Source organism: Salminus brasiliensis, chromosome 3 (assembly GCF_030463535.1).
Source record: "Salminus brasiliensis chromosome 3, fSalBra1.hap2, whole genome shotgun sequence".
NCBI classification, from domain to species: Eukaryota; Metazoa; Chordata; class Actinopteri; order Characiformes; family Bryconidae; genus Salminus; species Salminus brasiliensis.
Window position 1 is genome coordinate 2,457,380 of NC_132880.1, and position 25,253 is coordinate 2,482,632.

The 25,253-nt window shown below is 43.3% G+C and overlaps 1 protein-coding gene across 1 annotated transcript; it reads left to right on the forward strand.

Annotated features, from left to right (window-relative positions):
• The first annotated feature begins 3,286 nt into the window (after positions 1-3,286).
• Positions 3,287-24,969, forward strand: engl (endoglin, like). Its single transcript, XM_072674535.1, is given in 20 exon segments — positions 3,287-3,564; positions 8,649-8,764; positions 10,398-10,432; positions 10,434-10,535; positions 10,537-10,566; positions 11,216-11,353; positions 11,644-11,818; positions 13,323-13,491; positions 14,601-14,745; positions 15,658-15,850; positions 16,929-17,083; positions 17,701-17,856; positions 18,799-18,888; positions 19,559-19,798; positions 20,817-21,455; positions 22,175-22,259; positions 22,416-22,481; positions 23,230-23,325; positions 23,468-23,578; positions 24,504-24,969. Coding segments are annotated over 18 exon segments (2,682 nt in total). The 5' UTR covers positions 3,287-3,564; positions 8,649-8,703; the 3' UTR covers positions 23,575-23,578; positions 24,504-24,969.
• Positions 24,970-25,253: the final 284 nt, after the last annotated feature.

A 25,253-nucleotide genomic window follows, 5' to 3' on the forward strand; every position in this document is an offset into this window, starting at 1 on the left:
TTTTAGTTTTAGTTTTAAACTAAAAAAACCCTGAAGGTTCCTCAAGGATCTTATACTATGGCGAAAAAGGTTCCTTGAAGGTTCCTCAAAGCAGTTTCCTCAAAGAGGTTCCACTATAGAACCCCTGAAAGTTCCTCAAGGATCTTCTACCTTTAACAATGTGGGGTGCTGCCGGTATGCAGTGGTCAGTACCTACCAAAAGGGCTCCAAAGGAGGTCAACACGTAAACCAGCGACAGGACCATTGGCACCTAAAGAACCCGTAAAGAACCATGTTTTTTGTTTTTTTGCTAAAACTGCTAAAGAGTTGGTTGCTGTCGGCTGGTTTGTTAACTTTCAGGTTAAACTGGACTACTGCGGCCTCTGGTCGTTGCTAGGGTACAGGCGAAGAAGGCGGATTGATACTGGCAGAGATTTGTTCCAAGTGCCATTACTGGGAGATACTAGCCCTCTCGGCCAGTCAGTCACACTGCGAGGACGGAGCGCTAATGTGGGATAATAAATGTTTGCAGTAAAAGTATGCCACCAACGTCAGCGGCAGTAATCAGCTGAATTAGTCTAAATGGCTGTCATCAGTGGTATGCTCTGCACTCAAATAACAGGTTCTGCTCTCCCATTAGCGTGGAGGGCACTTGACCCGAGTGCGACAGTCAGCCTGGTCAAATCCAGAGACTAAAACCATTCATGAATCAATTCTAAAGCTCCATCAGCCAAGAACAACATTTTCCATTTCATTAGACACTGAATTGGTGGAATTTTAATGGAGACGGCCGAAACACTGTATGTACCAGATGATGCGCGCGTTTTCATCCAGCGCAATAAAAAATAATAGAAACTTTCGAAAAGAAACCAAGCTTCAAAACCACGCTGCAGGCCCACAAAGCAGGCCCGGTTCTGAACGTGGACCAGAGGTTTCATATGCTGCATGTCCGAATATTTGTGGACACCCCCCTGCTAATGAATGCATTCGGCTACTTTGAGTTGCGCCCATTGCTGAACAGCTTGTCTAGTCCTGTAGAGAAGAAGTACTGCCAATAGAATAGGACTCTGTGAAGCTGATCAGCATGAACTAATCAACTAATGCCAGGCGTGGGCTGGAGGAGGGGTATGGAGCCCCCCAGCAGCATTGAGGAGCTGTGGAGCAGTGGACGAACTGTGTTGTCTGGAATGATGGATGGTGGTGGAGCTCCATCCAGTACTTTTGGATTTTTGGGATGAGTTGGGGAGTTGGGATGGATGAGGTGGGGTGGTGATCATTCAACTTTCTGAAAATATCACTAATGCTCTGGTTGCTGAATGCAATCAAATCCTCACAGCAATGTTCCTCCAGAATCTAGTAGAAGGTCTTCTTCTCTGGACAGTAGAGACAGTTACTCCAACAAAAGCAAGGTCAGCTCTTTTAAATGGCCTTGATTTAGAAGAAACAGTGAATGAGGTGCAGGTGTCCCAATACTTTTGTCCACTTTTGTGTAATCAGTAGGACTGAGCATCTCCAGGCCCTATTTCAGTCTAATCACTTCCTGTGTGTGTGTGTGTGTGTGTGTGTGTGTATGTGTTAGCATTAGCTTTAGCCTCCACTCAATTCATGAGTGGATGAGTGAATGAGTTCTTCAGTGCTGGTTTAAGAACAGAAAAAGGCGAGTTAATATACTCTCTCTCTCTCTCTCTCTCTCTCTCTTTATTAATATACTCTCTCTCTCTCTCTCTCTCTCTCTCTCTCTCTCTCTCTCTTTATTAATATACTCTCTCTCTCTCTCTCTCTCTCTCTCTTTATTAATATACTCTCTCTCTCTCTCTCTCTCTCTCTCTCTCTTTATTAATATACTCTCTCTCTCTCTCTCTCTCTCTCTCTCTCTCTTTATTAATATACTCTCTCTCTCTCTCTCTCTCTCTTTATTAATATACTCTCTCTCTCTCTTTATTAATATACTCTCTCTCTCTCTCGCTCTCTCTTTATTAATATACTCTCTCTCTTTATTAATACTCTCTCTCTCTCTCTCTCTCTCTTTATTAATATACTCTCTCTCTCTCTCTCGCTCTCTCTTTATTAATATACTCTCTCTCTTTATTAATATACTCTCTCTCTCTCTCTCTCTCTCTCTCTTTATTGATATGCTCTCTCTCTCTCTCTCTCTCTCTCTTTATTAATATACTCTCTCTCTCTCTCTCTCTTTATTAATATACTCTCTCTCTCTCTCTCTCTTTATTAATATACTCTCTCTCTCTCTCTTTATTAATATACTCTCTCTCTCTCTGTCTCTCTCTCTGTCTCTCTCTCTCTCTCTGTCTCTCTCTCTCTCTTTATTAATATACTCTCTCTCTCTTTCTTTATTAATATACTCTCTCTCTCTCTCTCTCTGTCTCTCTCTCTCTCTTTACTAATATACTCTCTCTCTGTCTCTCTCTCTTTCTTTATTAATATACTCTCTCTCTCTCTCTCTGTCTCTCTCTCTGTCTCTCTCTCTCTCTGTCTCTCTCTCTCTCTCTATTAATATTCTCTCTCTCTCTCTCTTTATTAATATTCTCTCTCTCTCTCTTTATTAATATTCTCTCTCTCTCTCTTTATTAATACTCTCTCTCTCTTTCTCTTTATTAATATACTCTCTCTCTCTCTTTATTAATATACTCTCTCTCTCTTTATTAATATACTCTCTCTCTCTCTTTATTAATATTCTCTCTCTCTCTCTTTATTAATACTCTCTCTCTCTTTCTCTTTATTAATATACTCTCTCTCTCTCTTTATTAATATACTCTCTCTCTCTCTTTATTAATACTCTCTCTCTCTTTCTCTTTATTAATATACTCTCTCTCTCTCTTTATTAATATACTCTCTCTCTCTTTATTAATATACTCTCTCTCTCTCTTTATTAATACTTTCTCTCTCTCTCTCTCTCTCTCTCTCACTCTACCTCTTCTCTCCCCATACTCACTTCCTCTAGTGCCCTATTCCTCTAGTCGAGACAGAGAATGAGAACACCGCCTATCTTTCTGCATTCAGCTTTGCCCCCCTCTCTCTTTCTTCCCACTCCATCTCTCCACCTCTTGGCCCCGCCCCTTCCTCGCCCACCCCATTGGGGGGCGGGGCCTCACGCGCGCATTTCACGTCTACAACAGCCCCTCGCGCCTCCTCCTCCCACTGAAACCAAAACTCTTCTCTTCCTTTCACTCATAAACTTTCAGCTCTCACAACTAACCCCTCTCTCTCTCTCTCTCTCTCTCTCTCTCTCTCTCTCTCTCTCTCTCTCTCTCTCTCTCTCTCTCATAACCGCTGCGCGTGCTCTCTCTCTCTCTCTCTCTCTCTCTGTATTCATCATCAGAGCTTAGGCTAATTAATTCTGGGATTCTGCATCTACAGGTCCCCAGCGAGTGTGTGTGTGTGTGTGTGTGTGTGTGTGTGTGTATGTGTGTGAGAGAGAGAGAGAGAGAGAGAGAGAGAGTGTGTGTGTGTGTGTGTGTAAAAGGGGCGTGTGTGTCCTCATACTTAAATATGTGAACCCAACGTGGAGCCATCCCTGCTGACTCCTCGCGCATCAGTGATGTAATTTGGGACCACGTCTTGGCACAGGTGCGTACCCCAAACCAGCCGGTCTGACCTAGCGCTGAATATGACTGAGATTTACTGACCGTTAGTGAGGGAGACCCTCAGTACCTCCACCTAGACCTCCCTCAGCGCCTCTCTGCTCAGCTCGTGATGTTTTACGCTTGTAATTAGATGCAGGGTGCTGAAATCTCAACACCCTGCTCAGTGGTGTGGTGGGGAAGGCTGGTTGACCCTTAGCTGACCTCTGTTTATATGTGTTTAGACATTTGCTGAGATGCTGAGCTATACAAGCCTGCCCCTGCTGCTGTGTGTCTCTCTGTGTGGAGACTTCTGTCAGGGTCTGAATGTATTTAACCCTGAACCTGAACCTGGTCTCAGCTCAGCTCTGAGCTGCTTGACTCTGTGCTGTGGTCTGAGTGCTGAGCTCTGACTCTGTACAAAGTGCTGAGAACTGAACGACTTGGCTCAGCTTTGTCGTTACATACAGTGATAAAGCCCGGCTCAAGACCAGTTATGGTGGCCGGTAGGTGGTTTCGGATGGTCCGAGCTGGTCTTTGAGGGTCCCTGTGCTGCTAAACTAGCTGGTTAGGTTGACTAGTGTGGTCATGCTGGTCAAACAGCATCAACCAGCAGGTTGGTCATTCTGGTAGACCAGCTAAACACACACACACAGAACCTCAACAAGAACAGACTGAATATATATATTTATATTATATATATATATTATGTATATATATATGTATATATGTATATGTATAAATGTTAAATGTATGTATGTATGTATAATATATTTGTGTTTAAAGGCGTTTAATTTGTAGTTCAGCCTTGATTTCTGTTGATTATTGATTTTAATTACTGATACTGAAGCTTTGTTTATTTTCAGCAGGTGTTTAGTTCAGTTTTATTAATATTGGTTATTAAACAGATGCAGGGTTTTAAATATATATATATATATAGATGTATAAGATAATATATTTGAGTATAAAGGCTTTTAATTTGTAGTTCAACCTTATTAATTCAGCTAAATTACTGATATTTGTTAATTATTGATTTTAATTACTGATACTGAAGCTGTAATTAAGCTGCAGTTAAACACTAAACAGCTCCAAACTGCCCTTGTCTCAGGATTGTAGTGGCTGAGGCTTTAATTAAGCTGATGAAGCTGGTTGTTGTTTAGTGCAGCTATATTTATGTTTGGGTTTTAAACATGATGTTTTTTATTTGATTTTCTTTTATGGCAAAAATAAAGATCTGCAAGTATTATATGAATATATTAGGCCTGTTGTTTTATATATTTATTAAATATGATAAATACATTTGCTTAGTATGCACTATATGTTATTTTCTGATGATTGTGTGTAAACAAAAGTGTTGTTTTTTAAGTAAGTTTTGGATTCATTTCTGTGCACTTTTATTACATATGTTAAAAAATAGGTAATTTACCTGAAGTTCCATTTAAAGAATCGAGTGATGGGAACTAAAATACTAAACGTGCAGTTAAACATTTTTAGGTTAGTTATGAATTAAATATTTGTGTTCTTTAATTACTTAAATGACTAAATAATAGAACAATAAATTATAATAAATAATAATAATAATAATAATAATAATATGAAACGGCACTGAACTGCACGTTGCTCAGTGGTGTAGTTGTTTAGGAATGTTATTATAGATAATATATATATATATATATATATATATATATATATATATATATATATATATATAAAATATATAGAGATAAAACTGGTTGCCATTTAGTTGTTTAATTAATGTATTTATATTTGTAGCAAATACATAAAGACTTATAATATAAAATATTATATATTCTACTTGTTTTATGAGTGTGTGTATATACATTTTGAATTTTAAAATAAATGAAATAAATAATAATGCAACTAAATGATAAATAAATCAATATTAAACTGCACGTTGCTCAGAGGTGCAGTTGCTGAGGTGTGTGTGTGTACAGCGATAGAGCTGGTTATTTAGTTCAGTTTCATTTATTCATTTATATTGGTTGCAAATATAATATCTATTTAATTACAAATATTAGACTTGGTTTATAAATGTATAAAAGAACAAACTTAGACTTTAAGTTAATAAAAATTAAATATTAAACAGCACTGAACTCCATGTTTCTCAGGACTGTTGTTGCTGAGGTACTTAAATATAGTGGTTAAATAAACTGGTTGTTATTATATATATATATATATATATATATATATATATATATATATATATAATTAAACAAATGAACTTATAATAAACAAAAGCACTTATAATAATAATAATAATAATAATAAATATAATTAATACATTTGTATTTATTGCAAACCTATAAGTGTAGAAATGTAAATATTGGTTGTTTAGTTATTTAGTTTTTTTTATATGTATAAATCATAAAATCTATAAGATTTGATTTAAGATTTAAACCTCATTAGTTGTCTTTGTGTTTGCGCTTCAGTTATTGGTTTATTAAGGTTGTGACTAAATGCTAAACCACATCAGACTGCACTGATTAGTATCGGTGTTGTGATTGGTTCCTCTGTCTAAGTGTGTTGATGGTTTAATCTGAGGCTTTGGTTCTTCTGCTCTGCCTGTGAAGTCCTAACCAATGGGAGAGCCCATTAAGCCAGATCTAATATCAGTGGGGAAAAAAAGATAAAGCTAGTTGTTTTAGGGTTTATTTTGATGTACTCAGTAAATAAAAATGGATACTTTAACTTGAAAAGTAGTTTGCTAATATTAGAACCTGAAAGAATAAGAGCTCAGTTGTGATTGGTTGGAGCTCCTGTGTTCAGGTTTAGTCTGATTCTGTTGTGGTTGGTCCAGCTCCGCTGTTTCACTGTTCCTCACATCGCTCACTTTATAGATTAAACTTTTTATTCACACCTAATCGTCTCTAATGCTCACAAATAAATAAATAAATACATAAATAAATAAATAAATTAATTAATTAATTAATTAATAAAAACAACAGTAGTAATAGATACTGATGTGACTCTTTTTTTTTCTTAGTACGTCTGTGGTAAACATGCCAGTTTCTCGCTGTGTATTGTGAGATTTTCCTCTTCAAAGGTCAGGAAAACCCTCCGGTGATGTAATGTGAAGGAGGGAGGAGCTTCTGAAAAGCTGTGCCCTATTCACTATATAGTGCACTACTGAGGCATTCCGCCATGTTGTTGTGGTGGACTAATAACAATCCCACAATGCACCACACTAACTAGTTTATAAAAGCTGTGTCTGAAACTGTGCCCTATTCACTATGTAGTGCACTACATTTTGTTGTGGTGTCCGAAAACGTATTGCATAGTTTTAAGTGCACTTTAACAATCCCACAATGCACTGTAATAAATAGTTTACAAACCCCCCGATTAGCTCCCCCTACAGGTGGGGAGTGTAATTCACGTTTTCCTCCACTGCAGTAAACACAAAGCACACTGTTAGGCGCCCCCTCATGGACGACTGTACACATGCATTTCTGGACAAGCTGAGAGCTGCAGAAGCTTGATCTGAAGGTGGAGCAGCATGTGGGCTGAGGTGGTGGAGTAAACACTACAGGATTTTACACTAATATGACTAATATGACCTCTAGCCCATGCAGTGTTACACAGCAGCAGTTCTGGAGGGAGGTTCTCCTCCTGCAGCTCCACCACCAAACCTCCATAGTGCAGTAGCAGCAGCGTTCCGGCCCGAAGTGGGAATGACGGAGACGCCGTTCTCCCTGTTCCAGTCAGTGGAGCGTCAGCATGGTGCTGAAGCTACAGTTGAAGTTGAAGTTTGAAGTTTTTCTTCTCTACTGTCCAGAGAAGAAGGCTTTCTACTAGATGTTGGAGCTGCATTGCTGTGAGGATTTGATTGTATACAGCGACTAGAGAGTTAGTAAGGTCAGAATTTTGGAAGATCACCACCACACCTCATCATCCCAACTCCCCAACATCCTAAAGTACTGGATGGAGCTCCACCACCATCATTCTAGAGAGCACAGTTCTTCCACTGCTCCACAGCTCCTCAATGCTGGGGGCTTTATACCCCCCTCTAGCCCACACCTGGAATTAGCAATGGTGCCAAATGAGGGTCGTGTTTATCTGCTCCACAGAGTCCTATTCTATTGGTGGTACTTCTCTGCTAGAGATAACTGTATTCACCATTTCTGTTGGACACACACACACACACATATATAGTGATCAAACACACATGGCCGGAGCAGTGGGCAGCCATCACTGCAGCCAGCGCCTGGGCAGCAGGGCGGGTTAAGATATCGGTATTGAACCCACAACCCTATCGTCATTAATAACCCGGCGCTCTAACCTGAGCCACCACCACTGAGCCACCACCACTGAACCACCTACCACTATGAGCCCACCACCACTTGAGCCACCCACCACTGAGCCACCACCACTGAGCCACCACCACTGAGCCCACCACTACCCACCACTGAGCCACCACCACTGTCTGTAAAAGTTGCCGATTTGAAACAGCGAGCTAAGAATGTAAGAAGAGTCCCCCCAACTGCTCCATTAACTGAGCTGAATGCACCTTTAGAAGAGGTGTCCAAAAACATTTGGCCAGGATGGCAAACCAGGAATTGCGGCCTAATGCCACAGATTTCATTCCCTCGTCTGTTTTGTCTGTGGTGGGCGAGAGTCAGAGAGAAAGAGAAAGCACAAGCGAGAGAGAGAGAGAGAGAGGGGGGTGGGGTGGGGGTGGGGTGGGGGTGGGGGTGGGGGGGAGCGAGAGACTTGTATTGTAAAGAATCCCAGACGTTTTTATTTTCTGGTTTTATTGAATCTTTGGAATGTACGGTTTCGTTATGAACAACAGCGACCCTAGTAAGATCCACTCTGCAGTCTGCACTTCCTGTATAAACCCCTCTGTTTTGCCTCCCTGCATATGTGTGTGTGTGTGTGTGTATGTGTGTATGTGTGTGTGTGTGTGTGTAGGACAGAGAGAGAGATAGCTGTGTTCCAGACACCCCAGACATTTTTCTTTCTTGAACTTTCGGAATGTAAGGTTTCATTATGAATTGCTCTTTGTCTTCTATCTGTGTGTGTGTGTGTGTGTGTGTGTGTGTGTGTACGCATGTGTATGTGTGTGTGTCTCAGTATGTAACAGGAGGTGTCCATTGAAGCCCTGAAACGCTTTTGGAGAAAGACGAAGATGATGCTGTTGTCAGGATGTGCTCTACTCTGCCTCCTTCAGTTCGGAGCAGGAACTGCAGGTAAGGGGGGCAGCGCTGAGTCAGGGGTCACCCACATTAAATTTAAAGGAGTGGTTTGGAGAAAACTCCCGAACTGCGGCTGATCGGTCGAGACAGATCTGGTGATTGATTTAGAGTGTGCCGCTTTTGTCGAACGCTGGAACAAGGAAGCTAATGTTGCTAACAATCACTAGAAGTCAATAGTCACCCAGAATCTGGTGTGTGGATGCTCTGCTTGACTGTTTTGGTCAGGGTGGTCATGCTGGATGACCAGCTAAACAATCAAACCCCCCCAAAAAAAAAACCACACCAAACAATCTGGTCAACCAGCTTCACAGCTTATCACCTCCCAGCACACCCAAGAGCCAAAATGAGGCCTGTGATTGGTCATTTGACATGTGCCTGTCAAAGTAGGCGGTTCTGGCCTTCTTTAAGCATTTAAAGGCTCCAAGTTTACCCTGTCATGTGTTTTTTCTGTCCAAATGTTTGAGGACACCCCTACTAATGAATGCATTAAGATACTTTTTAGTCCCCATAGAGAAGTAATGCCAATAGAATAGGACTCTCTGGAGCAGATAGTAAACATGACCCTATTGGCTCTATGCTGCCTAATGAAGCCAGGCCAGGCGTGGGCTAGAGGGGTATAAAGCCCTCCAGCATTGAGCTGTGGAACCGACTGTGTTCTCTCCAGTACTTTTTGATGAGTTGGGGAGTTAAAGGTTGATGAGGTGGGGGTGGTGGTGATCATCAACCAACATCCCTGACCTCACTGACACTCTAAATGCTAACACTAACACTCGCTAAATGCAATCAAATCCTCACAGCAATGCTCTGCTCCAAAATCCAGTTGAAAGCCTTCTTTAGTTCCTCCAACAAAAGCAGGTCGAACCTCTGATTTCAGAAGAAACAAAGAGTGAGCAGGTGTCCCAATACTTTTGTCCATATAGAGTTTATCTGTGGGATTTTTCACAGTCATCTCCCATTACACCAATGAGCCAAAACAGAGGCCTGTGATTGGTCATTTGGCATGTGCCTGTCAAAGTAGGCGGTTCTCGGCCTTCTTTAAGCGGTGAAAAGCTCCAGATTCTTGACGACAGTCAGACATTAGGATTGGAAAACCAAGTTTACCCTCTCAGATGTTTATTGCTAAAAATAACGTAATCGCCTCACACCCTTAGGTTAGCTTAGCATGTGGCTCCTCATTATTTCAGCCAAACATCTGAGAGGTTTAGGCTGTAACAGGAGGGAGCCCTGCTGCCAGACACACCTCGACAGTGTGTGTTAAAGTGTGTGGTTGTGAATGGATTAGCATTCGGCTGTGCAGCTCCAGACACCTACGTGTGTATTCCTGCTCAGCATGAGCAAATGTCCTGCTTCTCTCTGAGCAGTCCTGTTGGCTCTCAGCTGTACACACACTCACTGTCCGGCTATTCTGGAGCCGGGGGAGTGTGTTGTGGTATTTATGTGGAATCAGCCCGGCTGCTGGAAGCTAAGGGAGGGTCATCTGAACTCCACTGGTGGGTGTAATCTCCACACCACTGCAGGTTGGGCTCCTGGCCAGTTTAGGCCTCAGAGTTGGGCTTAGTGTGTGGTATGTCATGCTTGGGGTAATGTGGAGTGTGTATTTGTGTGTGTTTGTGGTGCGTGCGAGTAGAGGCTGTGAAGCTGCAGTGTTCCGTGTCTCCTGTGGGGGGCGCTGCATCCTGTTCAGGCTCAGCTGGAGCGGTTTGAGGCGGGGCCGGGCTGCGCTGCCAGGGAGGGCGGGGCTAAGGAGACCCATGTGATCGCTGTGGGGGGAGCCGGGGTCCAGACCAGATAAACGGGTAAATGTTTCTGTTTGTCTGTCTGTCAATATCTATCAATATGCCTGTCGGTCTGTCTCTCTATCTGTCTGTCTGTCTGTCTGTTGGTCTATCTATCTGTCTATCTATCTATCTATCTGTCTGTCTGTCTGTCTGTCTGTCCGTCCGTCCGTCCGTCCGTCCGTCTGTTGGTCTGTCTGTCTGTCTGTCTGTCTGTCTGTCTGTCTGTCTATCTGTCTGTCTGTTTGTCTGTCTGTTGGTTTGTCTGTCTGTCTGTCTGTCTGTTGGTATGTCTATCTATCTATCTATCTATCTATCTATCTATCTATCTGTCTATCTATCTGTCTGTCCGTCCGTCCGTCCGTCCATCTATCTATCTATCTATCTATCTATCTATCTATCTATCTATCTATCTATCTATCTATCTGTATATCTATCTACACGTCTCTCTGTCTATCAGTCTGTCTGTCCATTCATCCATCTGTCTGTCGGTGTGTCCACCTGTCCTACCTATCCGTCCATCCTTCCAACTGTCTAGCTGGTGTTCTGTACTCTCATCTGTATCTCTCTCTTTCACTCTCTGTCTCTCTCTCTCTCTGTCTCTCTCTCTCTCTCTCTCTCTCTCTCTCTCTCTCTCTCTCTCTCTCTCTCACTCTCTCTCCCTCTGTAGGTGACAGTGGTCTTGAGGCCGTTGTCTTACTCTCATCCGCTCAGACGTTCGGTCATCCTGGTGTTGAGCTCACGGCATGAAGTGCACTGGGTTCTAGAGAGCGAGGCACTACCGGAGACGCTCCATGTGCTGGTGCAGGTATGTCTGCAGTGTGTGTGTCAGTGCGGAGTGTGTGTGGCAGTGCGGAGTGTGTGTGGCAGTGCCATTATCTTTTTGACACAATGTAAATCTGGCAGCTCTCTTTAATACTTTGTATCCAGCTTTCATGCTAAACGGACCAATAGAAATGCTCCAAAATCACCTGGAATGAACTTCCATATGAAAGCTAAGAAGGTTTTCCCCCACCGTTTTGGAGATACGAGGCTTTTACGTGACAGCCATGATGTACTATACAAATACGTAGTGTGTGAATCCTCTGTGTGTTGTAGGTGTCCGCCAATTCCTCGGTGGACTTTGGCAGTGTGCCAGCACGAGCCCACTCCATCCCTGCGCTGCCCTGGCGCGCTCGAGCTCTGCTGCAGTGGACCCTGCAGCGCCACTCCACCATTACGTCCCTCACACACTCCACCCGGGCCAATCGCGTGTACCTCCGCCTCGGAGAGGGTGAGACCACATATACACGTGCAAATGTTTGGACACCCCTGGTTGAATAGATAGGGAAGTAAATCACAGCGAATCGCTAATGAAGGGAGGTACCCACCTGATGAGCCCTGTGAAGAGCCTGCGGGGTAATGGGTGAGGTTGGGAGAGCACGGGTGAAGGGAATGTAAGAGGATTAGTTGTTCATCTTCTGATGTATTTCACTAAAGATTAAAGCTTTCTTCAATTGCTGGAGCTTTTACATTTCCATCTTTTACAGGTTTAACTTAAAAAAATGAAGAAAATACACAATATTCCTGCTTAAAATATTGAAGAGAGTGTTGCGACCAGGGGTGTCCAAACTTTAATGACCTGTATATACAGTATATATATATATATATGTGTATTACAATATATGGATGCATAGGAAGAAAATCATTTTCCATTAACCTCCATTGAAAGTTAAGGTTTTTCCATGTCAGCGATGATCTACTATATCAACACTGAAAAACATGTATGTCCATGTTTGTCCATTTCAATTTTTCTGGAGGAATGGACCAATAGAAATGCTCAAAATTTATTTTACATTGACTTTCCTTCAGAACATTTCTGCCTTCTGTAAAGTCACTATTTTGGAGATACATGTTTTTCATTAGACAGGTGAAAAAATAAATATATATATATCCCAGTATTTGCTCTGTGTAAATAACTTTTAAAATGTATAATATATTTATATATTTATAATATATATATTATAAATTAAAAATGATAAATTGCCCAAAGTGTGTGTATATATATATATACTTGTATACACACGATTACTATGCAGCTACTATATATATATATATATATATATATATATATATATATATATATATATATTACCTGTCCAGTGAAAAACATGTATCTCCAAAATAGCGACTTTACAGAAGAAGGCAGCAATGTTCTGAAGGGAAGTCAATGTAAGAGTCAATGTAAGAGTCTTTCCCATGTAATTTTGAGCATTATATATATATATATATATATATATAAAGAAGTGCACAGCAATAGCACAGTAATATATATATATATATACATATAGACATGCTTTGGGAAGAGGTTAATATACATACAGCAGCGATATATATATATATATATATATATATATATATATATATATATATATAAAATGCTTTTCTAAAACTGCACATTTACAGAAAAAGAAAACAACCTTATCCATATCTTTCAGAGGAAGTCAGTTTTGGAGCATTTCTATTGGTCCGTTCTTCCTGAAATGTTCACAGTGGCTGTGCAGATTGATGTGTTTTCGGGACGGAGACGATGTGCCGACCTGAACAAATGTGTTTTTAATCTGAATTCCAAATCCTAACATTCCCCGACCCTCTGTAGTACTCAGAGTAATTAGGATCTTGGAACATATAAAGGACACACACACAAACATATATACACACACACTCACACACACACACATATACACACTCCACTCTGCTTACACACTCGTATACGCCTCTCCTCTCCCCGACTGCAGATCCCAGCATGCCGAGTGTATGTCACCTGCAGTCTCTCTTCCTCTCTCATAACTACCTGGCGTCTGAGCTGCAGCCGCAGGAGGCTAATGGCTGCACTCCTTCGCCGGCCGTGTCGGACACGGAAGTGCATGTCATCAAGCTGTGGTCAGCCGGCTCTGGACTGTGTGGGTGAGTTTGAGAGGGTTTTAGCTGAATCAGTAATTATTATTATTGAATAAAAATACACTGTGGTTTTCACTGTGGACAGTTAAAGCGTCATGGTTTTACTGGGAGTAAAGTAATTAAACAGCACAATTACATTCAATTAAATGATAAATTACACAATACTGGAAAAGAGCCTCGTGTACTAAATGTACTTTACAGAAGAAGCAAAAGACCTTTCAGTGTTTAAGTGGAAGTCTTTTGGAGCGTTCTTATTGGTCCATTCACACAGTGGTTGTGTTCAAAGAATAATAATTTAGCCTAATTTAGTGGCTGCAAACTCATTTTCTATACAGACGGGTCAGTAAGGCGTCCATTTAGACAGCAAATAAATAAATAAATCAATCAAATTGATGTGTTTTCAGGGCTGAGATATATATATATATATATATATATATATATATATATATATATATATATATATATATATATATATATATGTAACAGTTCAGAAAGCAGCATTTTAAGCATATATATATATAGTTAGTATTATTCTGAGAATGGAATTACTGTATATTGCAGTGCTGTATCAAAAAAATACAATGTACAATGTACAAACAGTTAAACAAGTAAAAGGAATACAGTAACACCTGTATATATATATATATATATATATATATTTGCAGTTTTTCACTTTTTGACATAATGTGAATCTGGCAGTTGTTATTTTCATTGTGTCCATATTTCACGATGAATGGGCCAGTAGAAATGCTCCTTTTTACATTGACTTGCTTTGAAAGATAAGAAAGTTTTTTCCTTCTCCTGTAAAACGTCCCATATAAGGCTACATCTCTGTAGTTCAGTCCCAGTCCACACCCGTGTTCAGTGTGGGATCCTGCGAACATCACATGAAATAGACAAATATGAACACAAATGGCCGCAAAACCAGCGTGAATAAAAGCATGAATACAATAAACTTTAAACCCAGGAATGAAAAGTCTTTACATTCCTCTGAGATCTGATGCCTCATTAGAGTGCTTTATAAAACACTGCAGTTTTACAGCATCTCATAACATGAATATGACACGTGACCATGCCTCTGTCTCTCTCTCTCTCTCTCTCTCTCTCTCTCTCAGCTCATTGCAGGTGGAGGTGTCTCTCTCTCTGCTGCCCTCTGTGCCCGGAGCAGGTTGGCATAACCTGGTATTGGTGTTGAGCAGCGCGGCTCCAGTAAACTTTGCCATGGTGACCCCAGGCCTCCGCGGCCACATCACTGTCCATGTGAGCCTCTTCTTCTACTTTTCCACCACAGGAATTGACGGGGGGAATTGTGGGGGAAATGTGGGGGAAATGTGTCACTGGGTTGGGGTTCCCACTATGTTTTTCTGAAGGCTGAAAACCATATGGGACATGTGGGGGGTTCACGCTGCATTTTTTGAACACTGCTTCTGCCAGCCCCTTTGCCTGTTTGTAAGCAACATAGCTGTCACTGAGCTGTGCTACGGTTTCCGTGTGCACACATGGTTACGTTTGACTATTGCTATGCACTAGCAAACATATTGCTGCTAGCAAAAACAAGCTAAACTAAAAAAAAGCTTTCTGTTCAGCATGTCTTCCCAAAGCTTCTCTCCCCCCCAACTACGCTTAGTTCATAAGCAGCAGTAGCAAGCAGCCCCACCTGCTGCATCAGGGACTTGCATCAGGGTGCATTACCAAAGGGTGCAACCAGACATACGCTGTCAGTTTTGGGATGTGAACCTACAACCTTATAGTTGCTGGAGTTTGAACCTACACCATCGTGGTTGCTGATGTTGGAACCTATAAGCTTATAGATGCTCGGGTTAGACCCTATAACCTTATGTCACTGAGGTTTAAACTTACAACATTATAGTTGCTGGACTTTGAACCTACAACCATATAATTGCTGGGATTTGAACCTACAACTTTATGGTTGCTGGGCTTCAAACCTACAACCTTATGGTTGCTGGTGTTTGAACCCACAACCTTATGGTTGCTGGGGTTTGAACCCACAACCTTATGGTTGCTGGGGTTTGAACCTACAACATTATGGTTGCTGGAGTTTGAACCTACAACTTTATGGTTGCTGGGATTTGAACCTACAACATTATGGTTGCTGGGGTTTGTACTTACAACTTTATGGTTGCATTTATTCTAAGGTTTTCTTTCTTTCAGTCTTCCCACAGTGTGACCCCTCTCTACCCTCCTAAGCCTGACCTCACCATGACCACTACTCTTGTGCCTGACCTCCTCACCCACCCCGACCTGCTGGCGTGGGCCAAGCAGAACTACTACCCCGCTGTGACGTCGTACACGGAGGCTAACCTGGCCAACCGCTTCGTGATCCAGCTGAGGGGCAGCGGGACCGGTGAGGCTGGGTTCACATTCACTACAGTTACAGTCTGACCTTTGCTTATGAGAACACTGACTGCATTCTCTCCATTTCTGACCTGATTAAATAAGCTGATGTCCTTGTCTGGTTCCATGGTGCTGCAAAACAGTGTACAAACACCAACAACATAATTCATATCATATCGTAGAGATAAACGGGTGTAAAAGTAACAAATCAAGGCCGTTTCCGTTTAGAGTGATAGAGGAAATTCTTCGTTCTGATTAGTGTAGAACATTTACATGCTGTTTCTGAATGAACACCCAACCTGCATTTCAGTACTGTAATTCCAGTGCAACATTATGGTTGCTGGTTTTGGAAAATATACCCTTATGTTTCTAGGATTTGAACCTACAACCTTATGATTGCTGGTCTTTGAACCTACAACCTTATAGTTGCTGGGGTTTGAATCTACAGCATTATGGTTGCTGGTGTTGGAACCTATAAGCATAATGGTTACTGGTGTTTGGACCTAGAAACTTACAGTTGCTGGGATTTGAAACTACAACCATATAATTGCTGGGAAGTGAACCTACAAACTTATGGTTGCTGGGGTTTAAACCTGCATTATGGTTGCTGGGGTTTGAACCTATAACATTATGGTTACTGGGTTTTTGAACCTGTAACCTTACGGTTGCTGGGATTTGAAACTACAACCATATAATTGCTGGGATGTAAACCTACAAATTTATGGTTGCTGGGGTTTGAACCTACAACATTATGGCTGTTGGGGTTTAAACCTATAACCATGTGGTTGCTGGGAATTGAAACTACAACCATACGATTGCTGGGATGTGAACCTACAACCTTATGGATGTTCTCCTGAATATTTTTCAGGAATTGTGGGCTGCAATCTGGTCAACATGAACCAGAATCTCCAAGGAATGGGCAAGGGGAGGCCTTTAGCGGTCAAGTTCAGTCCAGAATCAGGCTTAACTACAATTACAGTTAGCCTTGTTAGCCATGGTTGATTGAACTGTGCCTTTAATCATGTTCTTACATGAGTTCATCAGTCCTCCACAATAGACCATCTTCTCCCCAACACCCACACACACAGCTCAGACCACTCTGGAGGCAAAGGAGGAGGAGACGAAGCTGAGGCATTGGCTATCTCGCGAGGACGACGACAGTGCCGATGGTAGCCAGGAGGCCATCAGCACTCAGTGTCTGGACGGACGCCTCACTGTCTCTGTGGATAAACACATCTTACAGGTCAAACTCACACACACACACACACACACCTAAATGCAGATGTATTCAGTACGGGAGAGTATCTGAATTGAAGTTTTTAGGAATCTGCCACAACTGATGTATTTATTCTGTGATTACATGTATCGTAATAAATATTACAATAAAGATGTCTTATTTATATCATGATATAGTTATTTTTAGCATATTTTACTTAAACATACATATATAAATTAAATTAAATTAAATTAAATAATATAAAAAATCATAACAAAAATTATATAGTATTTTTATCATATCACCCAGCCCTAGTTTTATGAATTAGGCACAATACAGGGCCAATCATAGCAGAGCTTGTTTAATTCTAAGGGATACCAAGAGGCTTGGAAATGGTCATGACCAGATGAATTCTGGCACAGACCTCAGAGAGCAACTAAAAGATCAGTAGGGTGGGATATCGGCCCTTTAACACAGCCTCCCAAACAAACAGTGCTGTTGGAATTCTTTGCTGGTGCCAGGCCGGCCTCCTCTATACTGTAATCAGTAAGTGAGATAAGTTATCAAAGCAGTGTGTTCTCTAACATGGGATTGTTTTGTGCACACAAACACACACACACACACACACACACTGATCCGTGCAGGCCCTGTCTCTCTCGGTGTCGGCAGTGACTCTGCGAGACCCCTCGTGCCAGGCGCAGTCCAACGGGAGCCATTTCCTGTTGGCGTTTCCGGTCATTTCCTGTGGGACGGAGGGAGAGATCGAGCGAGAGAGCAGAGAAATGCAGTACAAAAACACGGTGAGAGAGGACCGGACAGACTGCTGATGAGAGGGGAAATGCACCAATTATCTGGCAGTAGCAGTGTCATGGTATTTTCATACACATGTATGTCCTAATGTTTGTGGACACCCTGGGTGTGTGGGTAGGGGGGGGTCATTGTCCTGTTGACACACCAAATTGTGGTCACGTTTCAACCATTATGCTGAGGTTATGCTGAGGAATTCTGAGGTAGCCCTCCTTTCTTCATCGATTCATCCACGTTTCATCAGCCCTATAGCATGATGCTACCACCACCATGCTTGACAGCTCGTACAGTGGGTATTCTGCCCCGAATGCACCTGTATATCAGCCTCGTAGCTCCAGTACAAAGCTGAAGACACCAGCTGGTCTCGACAAATCATCTGAAGACTACATTTGAGGTAATGACGTAGGCTATTTTAAGCTTACTCAGCTTTCTCTGGGAGGAACCTTTCATTCTGTCAGTCAGGTTGTTCAAAGTTCCTCATGGAGCTTCTGGAAGGAATAATCAAGTTACCAGCAGATGCTTCAACCCCACCCCATCATCATCATCACTGAAAATAATGAAGGCTCTCAGCATCAGTGCCAGGCCTGACTGCGTAAACTGGGATCATTTTCTAGCACAGATTGGGCTTTGTGTTCTCATCCGCCCGGGAATACACGTGTGACCTGGGTCACTCTGCCTGTGTGTGAGTATAAGTGGGAGAGGAACTGTGGTTTAAGGGCTGGAAGCTTAATGTGCTCCACTGCTGCTGAATGGCTGGTGCAGGTTACCGTGTCCTGAGCATGCACCGGGCCGTACTATTTATAAATAGAGGGGGGGGCAAGTGGACAGTCCGTGTTTAGGAGGAGTGAATTTGCATAAAAGAGTGGATAGGGTAGTGGATTCACATGAGAAAACCATTAAGCATGGGGTTATCATGTGCTTATTCCCTTTTGCAGGTGTTGCTATGGAAACGTAAGCCTCTGATGAGCCTGTCCAATCAGACGGAATGGAAAATGACTGAGGAGTTGACTCCTCTGGTTATACATGTGAGTACAGAGAAAGAGAGAATGTGTCTGTTGGTTCTAGATACACACACACACACACACACACACATAAATATATATATAGTCATATCAAAACGTTATGACCACCTACCTGTATTAGAGTGATGGGAGGTGTTCGTTATGGAGGTTAGCTGCTCCACAGTGGAGCGTCGATCGCTCTACACCACTCACCGGAGTCCCCGTTGCCCTCTGGCATCAGTGTCCCCTGGGGCTCCACTGGCACTCAGATGCTACCACCCTCCTCCCACTGTCACAGTCATATCAGAACATTATGACCACCCCAGTAGTGAAGGTGTGCAGAGAATGGACTCCTCGCACATGGAGTGCAATGCTGCCCCACAAGCGATTGATGCTAGAGGGGGGCGACGACACAGGTGAGTGGGGCAGAGCAATCGAGGGTCCTCTGTGGAGCAGCTAGCCTCTATAATGAACACCTTCCACTACCTAATACAGTCCATAGCATGATGTCTCGGGTGCTGTTCCTGCTATTAGGTAGGTGGTCATATATATGACTGTTTATGTGTGTGTGTGTGTGTGTATGCTGTATATAGATGTACATAAAAGATATAATTACATATATACAGTATACACACAAGCACAGCATATACACAGTACCGGTGCCTCATATTCTAACAGTTTGCTCGTCTCTCAGTTCAGCTGTGCAGCTCCGTTTCCCACGCCACCCAGTGCTCCCTCTCCTCCCAGTGTTCCTCAGCTCAGCTCCTTCAGGCCAGCAGGCTCGCTGTGGCGCAGCACAGCTTCAGAGCCGCTGTGGTTCATCAGTCCTCGCGGCGCGCCTCTGCTCTCCATGCAGCTGTTTGCAACGCAGAAGTTTGAGAGGAGAGCCGTGGGGCCCTGCGTTATCACCGCTAACGGCCGAGTTTACGCCGAGGTCAGTTCACGCTTCCGTCCTCCTCTGCTTTCTGTAGCTGTGTGCAGAACTGTGGATAAGGAACTCTGGGTCTCTGTAGTAGTGTTCTAGATAGTGTTATTGATTTCCTAATGTAGGGAACAATGATTAGAGCCATTTCTGTTCTCTATAATAGTGTTCTAGATAGTGTATATGTTTTTCTAATGTAGGGAACAGTGATTAGAGCCATTTCTGTTCTTTATAATAGTGTTCTAGATAGTGTACCTGATTTTCTAATGTAGGGAACAGTGATTAGAAGCATTTCTGTACTCTATAATAGTGTTCTAGATAGTGTTATTGATTTTCTAATGTAGGGAACAGTGATTTTGAACGATTTCTGTTCTTTACAATAGTGTTCTAGATAGTGCTCTTGATTTACTAATGTAGGGAACATTGATTAGAGCCATTTCTGTTCTTTATAATAGTGTTCTAGATAGTGTACCTGATTTTCTAATGTAGGGAACAGTGATTAGAAGCATTTCTGTACTCTATAATAGTGTTCTAGATAGTGTTCTTGATTTTCTAATGTAGGGAACAGTGATTAGAGCCATGTCTGTTCTCTATAATAGTGTTCTAGATAGTGTACCTGATTTTCTAATGTAGGGAACAGTTATTAGAACCATTTCTAGATAGCTTTATAATATTGTTATAATATTGTTCTAGACAGTACTCCTGATTTCTTGATAGTGCTTGTCTAAAGAGATTATACCCCTACAAGCAGCTGAATCCACTACCTTGGATGTCTGGATACATTTGGAGAGATAGTATATATATATACTCTCTCTCTCTCTCTCTCGCGCTCTCTCGCGCTCTCTCTCGCTCTCTCTCTCTCTCTCTCTCTCTCTCTCTCTCTCTCTCTCTCTCTCTCTCTCTCTCTCTCGCTCTCTCTCGCGCTCTCTCTCTCGCTCTCTCGCTCTCTCTCTCTCTCTCTTGCGCTCTCTCTTGCTCTCTCACGCTCTCTCTCTCTCTCTCTCTCTCTCTCTCTCTCTCTCTCTCTCAGATCTCTGGCAGCAGCACTCTCCGTGGGCGGTTAGAGCTCAGCTCCTGTGTGGTCTCTCCTCTCTCTGACCCCCGCGCTCACCCCGGCTGGCCGGTCGTACAAGACTTCTGCCCCGCCGACCCATCATTCCATCTGGAGAGGTGGCCGAGGGAAGAGAGTGCAGGCAAGGAGGAGGAGGAGGAGGAGGAAGAGGAGGAGGAAGAGGAAGCAAGCGACGAGGGAGGAAGCGATGAAGGAGACCGAGAGGAAGAAGAAGAGCCTACGGAGAGAGAGAAGGCTGGACGGAGAAAGGGATCAAGTCGAGACGGAGGGGGAGACAAAGCAAAGGACAGGGAAGAGAGGACAACAAGGGGCGGGAGGGCCGGGAAAAGAAAGCTGGCGGAGCAGAAATCCGAAGCTTCCGGAGCAGTGGAGGACAGAGAGCCAGGGATGGGAGGAGAGGTGGTTGGAAACAACGGAAAGAAAGAACCCCGGCTGAGGTTCAGCTTCATCCTGCGGCCGGTCTTCAACAACTCCATCCAGTTCCTGCACTGCCGCCTGCAGCTGTGTGGGGGCGGACCCCTGGGGGCCACAGAACAGAGAGCTTGCACACAGGGGCCATCGATACCTGCTCTCATACACACACCTGCTGCACAACAGGTAAACACCACATATCACTGGATCGCACTAAAGCTATCATACATAGGCATTTATAGGCACCACTGCTAGCATGGCGCTAACATAGCAACTATCTGCAAGCCTGCAAGCTACCCTTAGCTAAGGGAAGCACCATCAACAGAAGCACCATCAGGGCAAAGTGCCAACCAGGGAATGATCACTTGGGGACATATCATTGGGGGGAAATGCAGCACAGGTAGGCATCATCAAGGGAAGCACCTATGAAGGAAGCACCATTTGGGGGCGCTCCATCATGGGAAGTGCCACTAGGGGAGGCATCATCGGGGGAATCATCATCAGGGGAAGCGCCACTCCGGGAAGCATCACTCTGGGAAGTACCACTCACGGAGGCGGCACTTAGAAAAGCACAATTTAAGGACTCAGACCTTGCCATCAGGTGAAGTGCCGCACTGGAAAGCGTCATCGGAATCAACATCAGGGAAGTGCCACTCAGAAAAATTGCTGCTCAATGAAAGGGAATTCTGGGAAATTCTGTGACAGAAACACACAGAAACACAAAATAAAAATCACACTATGATACTATGATCACTATTGACATGAGTTCGTAAGCTACATTAGCGGCTGTGCACAACACCACTCCAGTGCACAACTGCAGAAAACCGCTAATAAACTGCTACTAAAAAAACTACCTGTCTCCCTCTCGGCACTCCTCTCTCTCTCCTTCTCTCTCGCTCCTTCAGTGTGAGTACAGAAACTTTTCCAGGCCAGTGCTGGTCACCTACTCCCCCACTGTCGGCCTGGCTGGCCTACTGCCTCCCCCTGCAGGTCAGTGCAGTGAATGTGAGTGTGTGTTTAAGGGATGTTGGTTGGGTTTTATGTTCCCAGCATATAGAAATAATTGAGGTATATAAATGTGTGTGTCTGTGTGTGTGTGTGTGTGTGTGTGTGTGTGTGTGTGTGTGTGATTATATATCTTGACAGGTCAACTTGCTCAAAAGCCTGGAGTCAGAGAAACAGAGATGTCAAGGCACAGCTCGTCTGACGGTGGTGAGGAAAAATGACACACAGACACACACTTCTGCACGTCTGCATTAAATTCAACTGAAACTGAATGTAAAGGACTGTCTATTGAACCTGCCCCTAACCCTAAACCTAACCCTAACCCTAAACTTAACTCTAAACTTAACCCTAACCCTAACCTTAACCTTAACCCTAACCCTAACCCTAACCCTAACCCTAACCTTAACCCTAACCCTAACCCTAACCCTAACCTTAACCTTAACCCTAACCCTAAACTTAACCCTAACCCTAACCCTAACCCTAGCCCCTAACCCTAACCCTGACACTAACCCTAACCCTAACCCTAACCCTAAACCTAACCTTAACCCTAACCCTAACCCTAACCCTAAATCTAAACCTAACCTAACCTAACCCAACCTTAACCCTAACCCTAACTGTCTATTGAACCTGCCCCTAACCCTAACCCTAAACCTAACCCTAACCCTAACCCTAACCCTAGCCCCTAACCCTAACCCTAACCCTAGCCCCTAACCCTAAACCTAACACTAACCCTAACACTAACCCTAACCCTAACCCTAACCCTAGCCCCTAACCCTGACACTAACCCTAACCCTAACCCTAACCCTAGCCCCTAACCCTGACACTAACCCTAACCCTAACCCTAAACCTAACCTTAACCCTAACCCTAACCCCTTAAGGTTAGGTTTAGGGTTAGAAACTGCAGCATCTGCTGATGTATAAACTGTTTGTGATTCTGGTCTTTATTTATACTCAGTTGCAAACACAGGCTCTATTTTGGTGATCGTGTTTGCTGCATTTCTACTGGGCATCAGTCTGATGGGGGCGCTGTGGTGCATTTACTCCTGCACAGGTACATTTACTACAGTATTATCCTGTATTTTTATGTGCTGCTTAGTGGGACACGGGGATCATGCAGTCCACTGTAAGTCTTCAGCTTGACCGTTGTTTTAGAATATCTGCATCGTAATAAGTGTTGGCGATGTCGTTGCCAGGGAAACCCACAGTTGTGCGTAGAAACCTTTTCCCAGAGGCCGTGGAACAAAGCCCCTGCTCCTGGAACCCCATAGCTGAGCTGGAACAGACCAGCAGCTCCGTGTAGAGAGGTGAGTTCACTCTATAGCAGGGGTGGGCAGTTCTGGGGCTCACCTGATTCAGCTCACCTGTACATTAGCAGGTATAGTAGGTCTGTTAGAGCGGGGGAGTTAGCGAACTGCGCCGGACTCTGGCCCTTCTGTCGCCCACCAGGCTCTAAAGCCACCAGTATACCATAAACAAAGAGCGGTGAGCTGGGCCAACTTCTTGGTCCTGAGCTCTCCCCCTGACTGTGATTGGTTCTAATCACCACTTTATTTGTCCTGAGACCTCCCCCTGACTGTGATTGGTCTAAATCAACACATCATTAGTGCTGAGACGTCACCCTGACTAAAATTTGCCCCAATCACCAGGTCATAGGTTCTGAGCTCTCCCCCTGACTATGATTGGTTCTAATCACAACCTTATTTGTTCTGAGACCTCCCCCCTTGCTGTGATTGGTTCTATTTGTTATTTGTTCCAAGACCTCCCCCTGACTATGATTGGTTCTAATCACCATTTAATTTGCTCTGAGACCTCCCGCTGACTGTGATTGGTTCTAATCACAACCTTATTTGTCCTGAGCTCTCCCCCCGGCTGTGATTGGTTCTAAACAACAGATTATTTGTTCTGAGACCTCCCCCTGACTGTGATTGGTCTAAATCAACACATGATTAGTTATGAGACATCACCATGACTAAAATTTGCCCTAATCACCACGTCATAGGTTCTGAGCTTTCTCCCTGACTGTAATTGGATCTAATCACCACCTTATTTGTCCTGAGCTCTCCCCCTGTATGTGATTGGTTCTAATCTCCACCTTATTTGTTCTGTGACCACCCCCTGACTGTGATTGGTTCTAATCACCACCTTATTTGTTCAGAGACCTCCCCCTGTCTGTGATTGGTTCCTAATACGATTAACCATTTCTAATGTAATGTCCCTGTTGTTTTGCAGGGGGTGGAAGACACGTACGAGAAGAAGCGTGAGAGTGTTCATGGGTGTGAGTGTTTGCATTGGCAGGTTCCACACATTGAGAAAAACACACATCATGATCACATCAACTATAACCCCATGAGCCATGGCCTTTTTTTAACCTGGTCTGATTAATGCGCCTCTGTGTTTGAAGCTCACACACGCTTTTCACCAAGACTGAGACCACTTAAATATGGCCACCTAAGCAGGCCTAAAGGTCAGCTTCAGGCCTGTATTGGACTAGCATCTGACCAGTGCTGGGCCTGCAGAAAGGTGCTGAGTGTCATTGTGCTGCTTTGTGTTGTTTCAGGCGGTCTGACTGAGCTGAGAGTAAAATTAGATGTATGGAGAGAAAGCGAGAGCGAGAGAGAGAGAGAGAGAGAGAGAGAGAGAGAGAGATGATTGGTGCTCTACAGTGATTGATTTGTGTGTTTTGTGACTGTGACTAATGTGCTTCAGTGTTTTCGCTCATCCTTTAGCGCTGAAGCTATTTTCCAATAAATCAGTAACATCAGACTCCTTGTGAGGTGTATTTGTGTGTGTGTGTGTGTGTTCATTCTAAATGCCACATTATTTGCTCAGAGACCTCCCCCTCACAGTGATTGGTCCTAATTATTGCCTTATTTGTTGTGAGACCTCCCTCCTGACTGTGACTGGGGCTTAATCACCATGTCAGTGGATCTAAGGCCTCCCCTTGTGTTCATTCTAAATACCACATTATTTGCTCAGAGA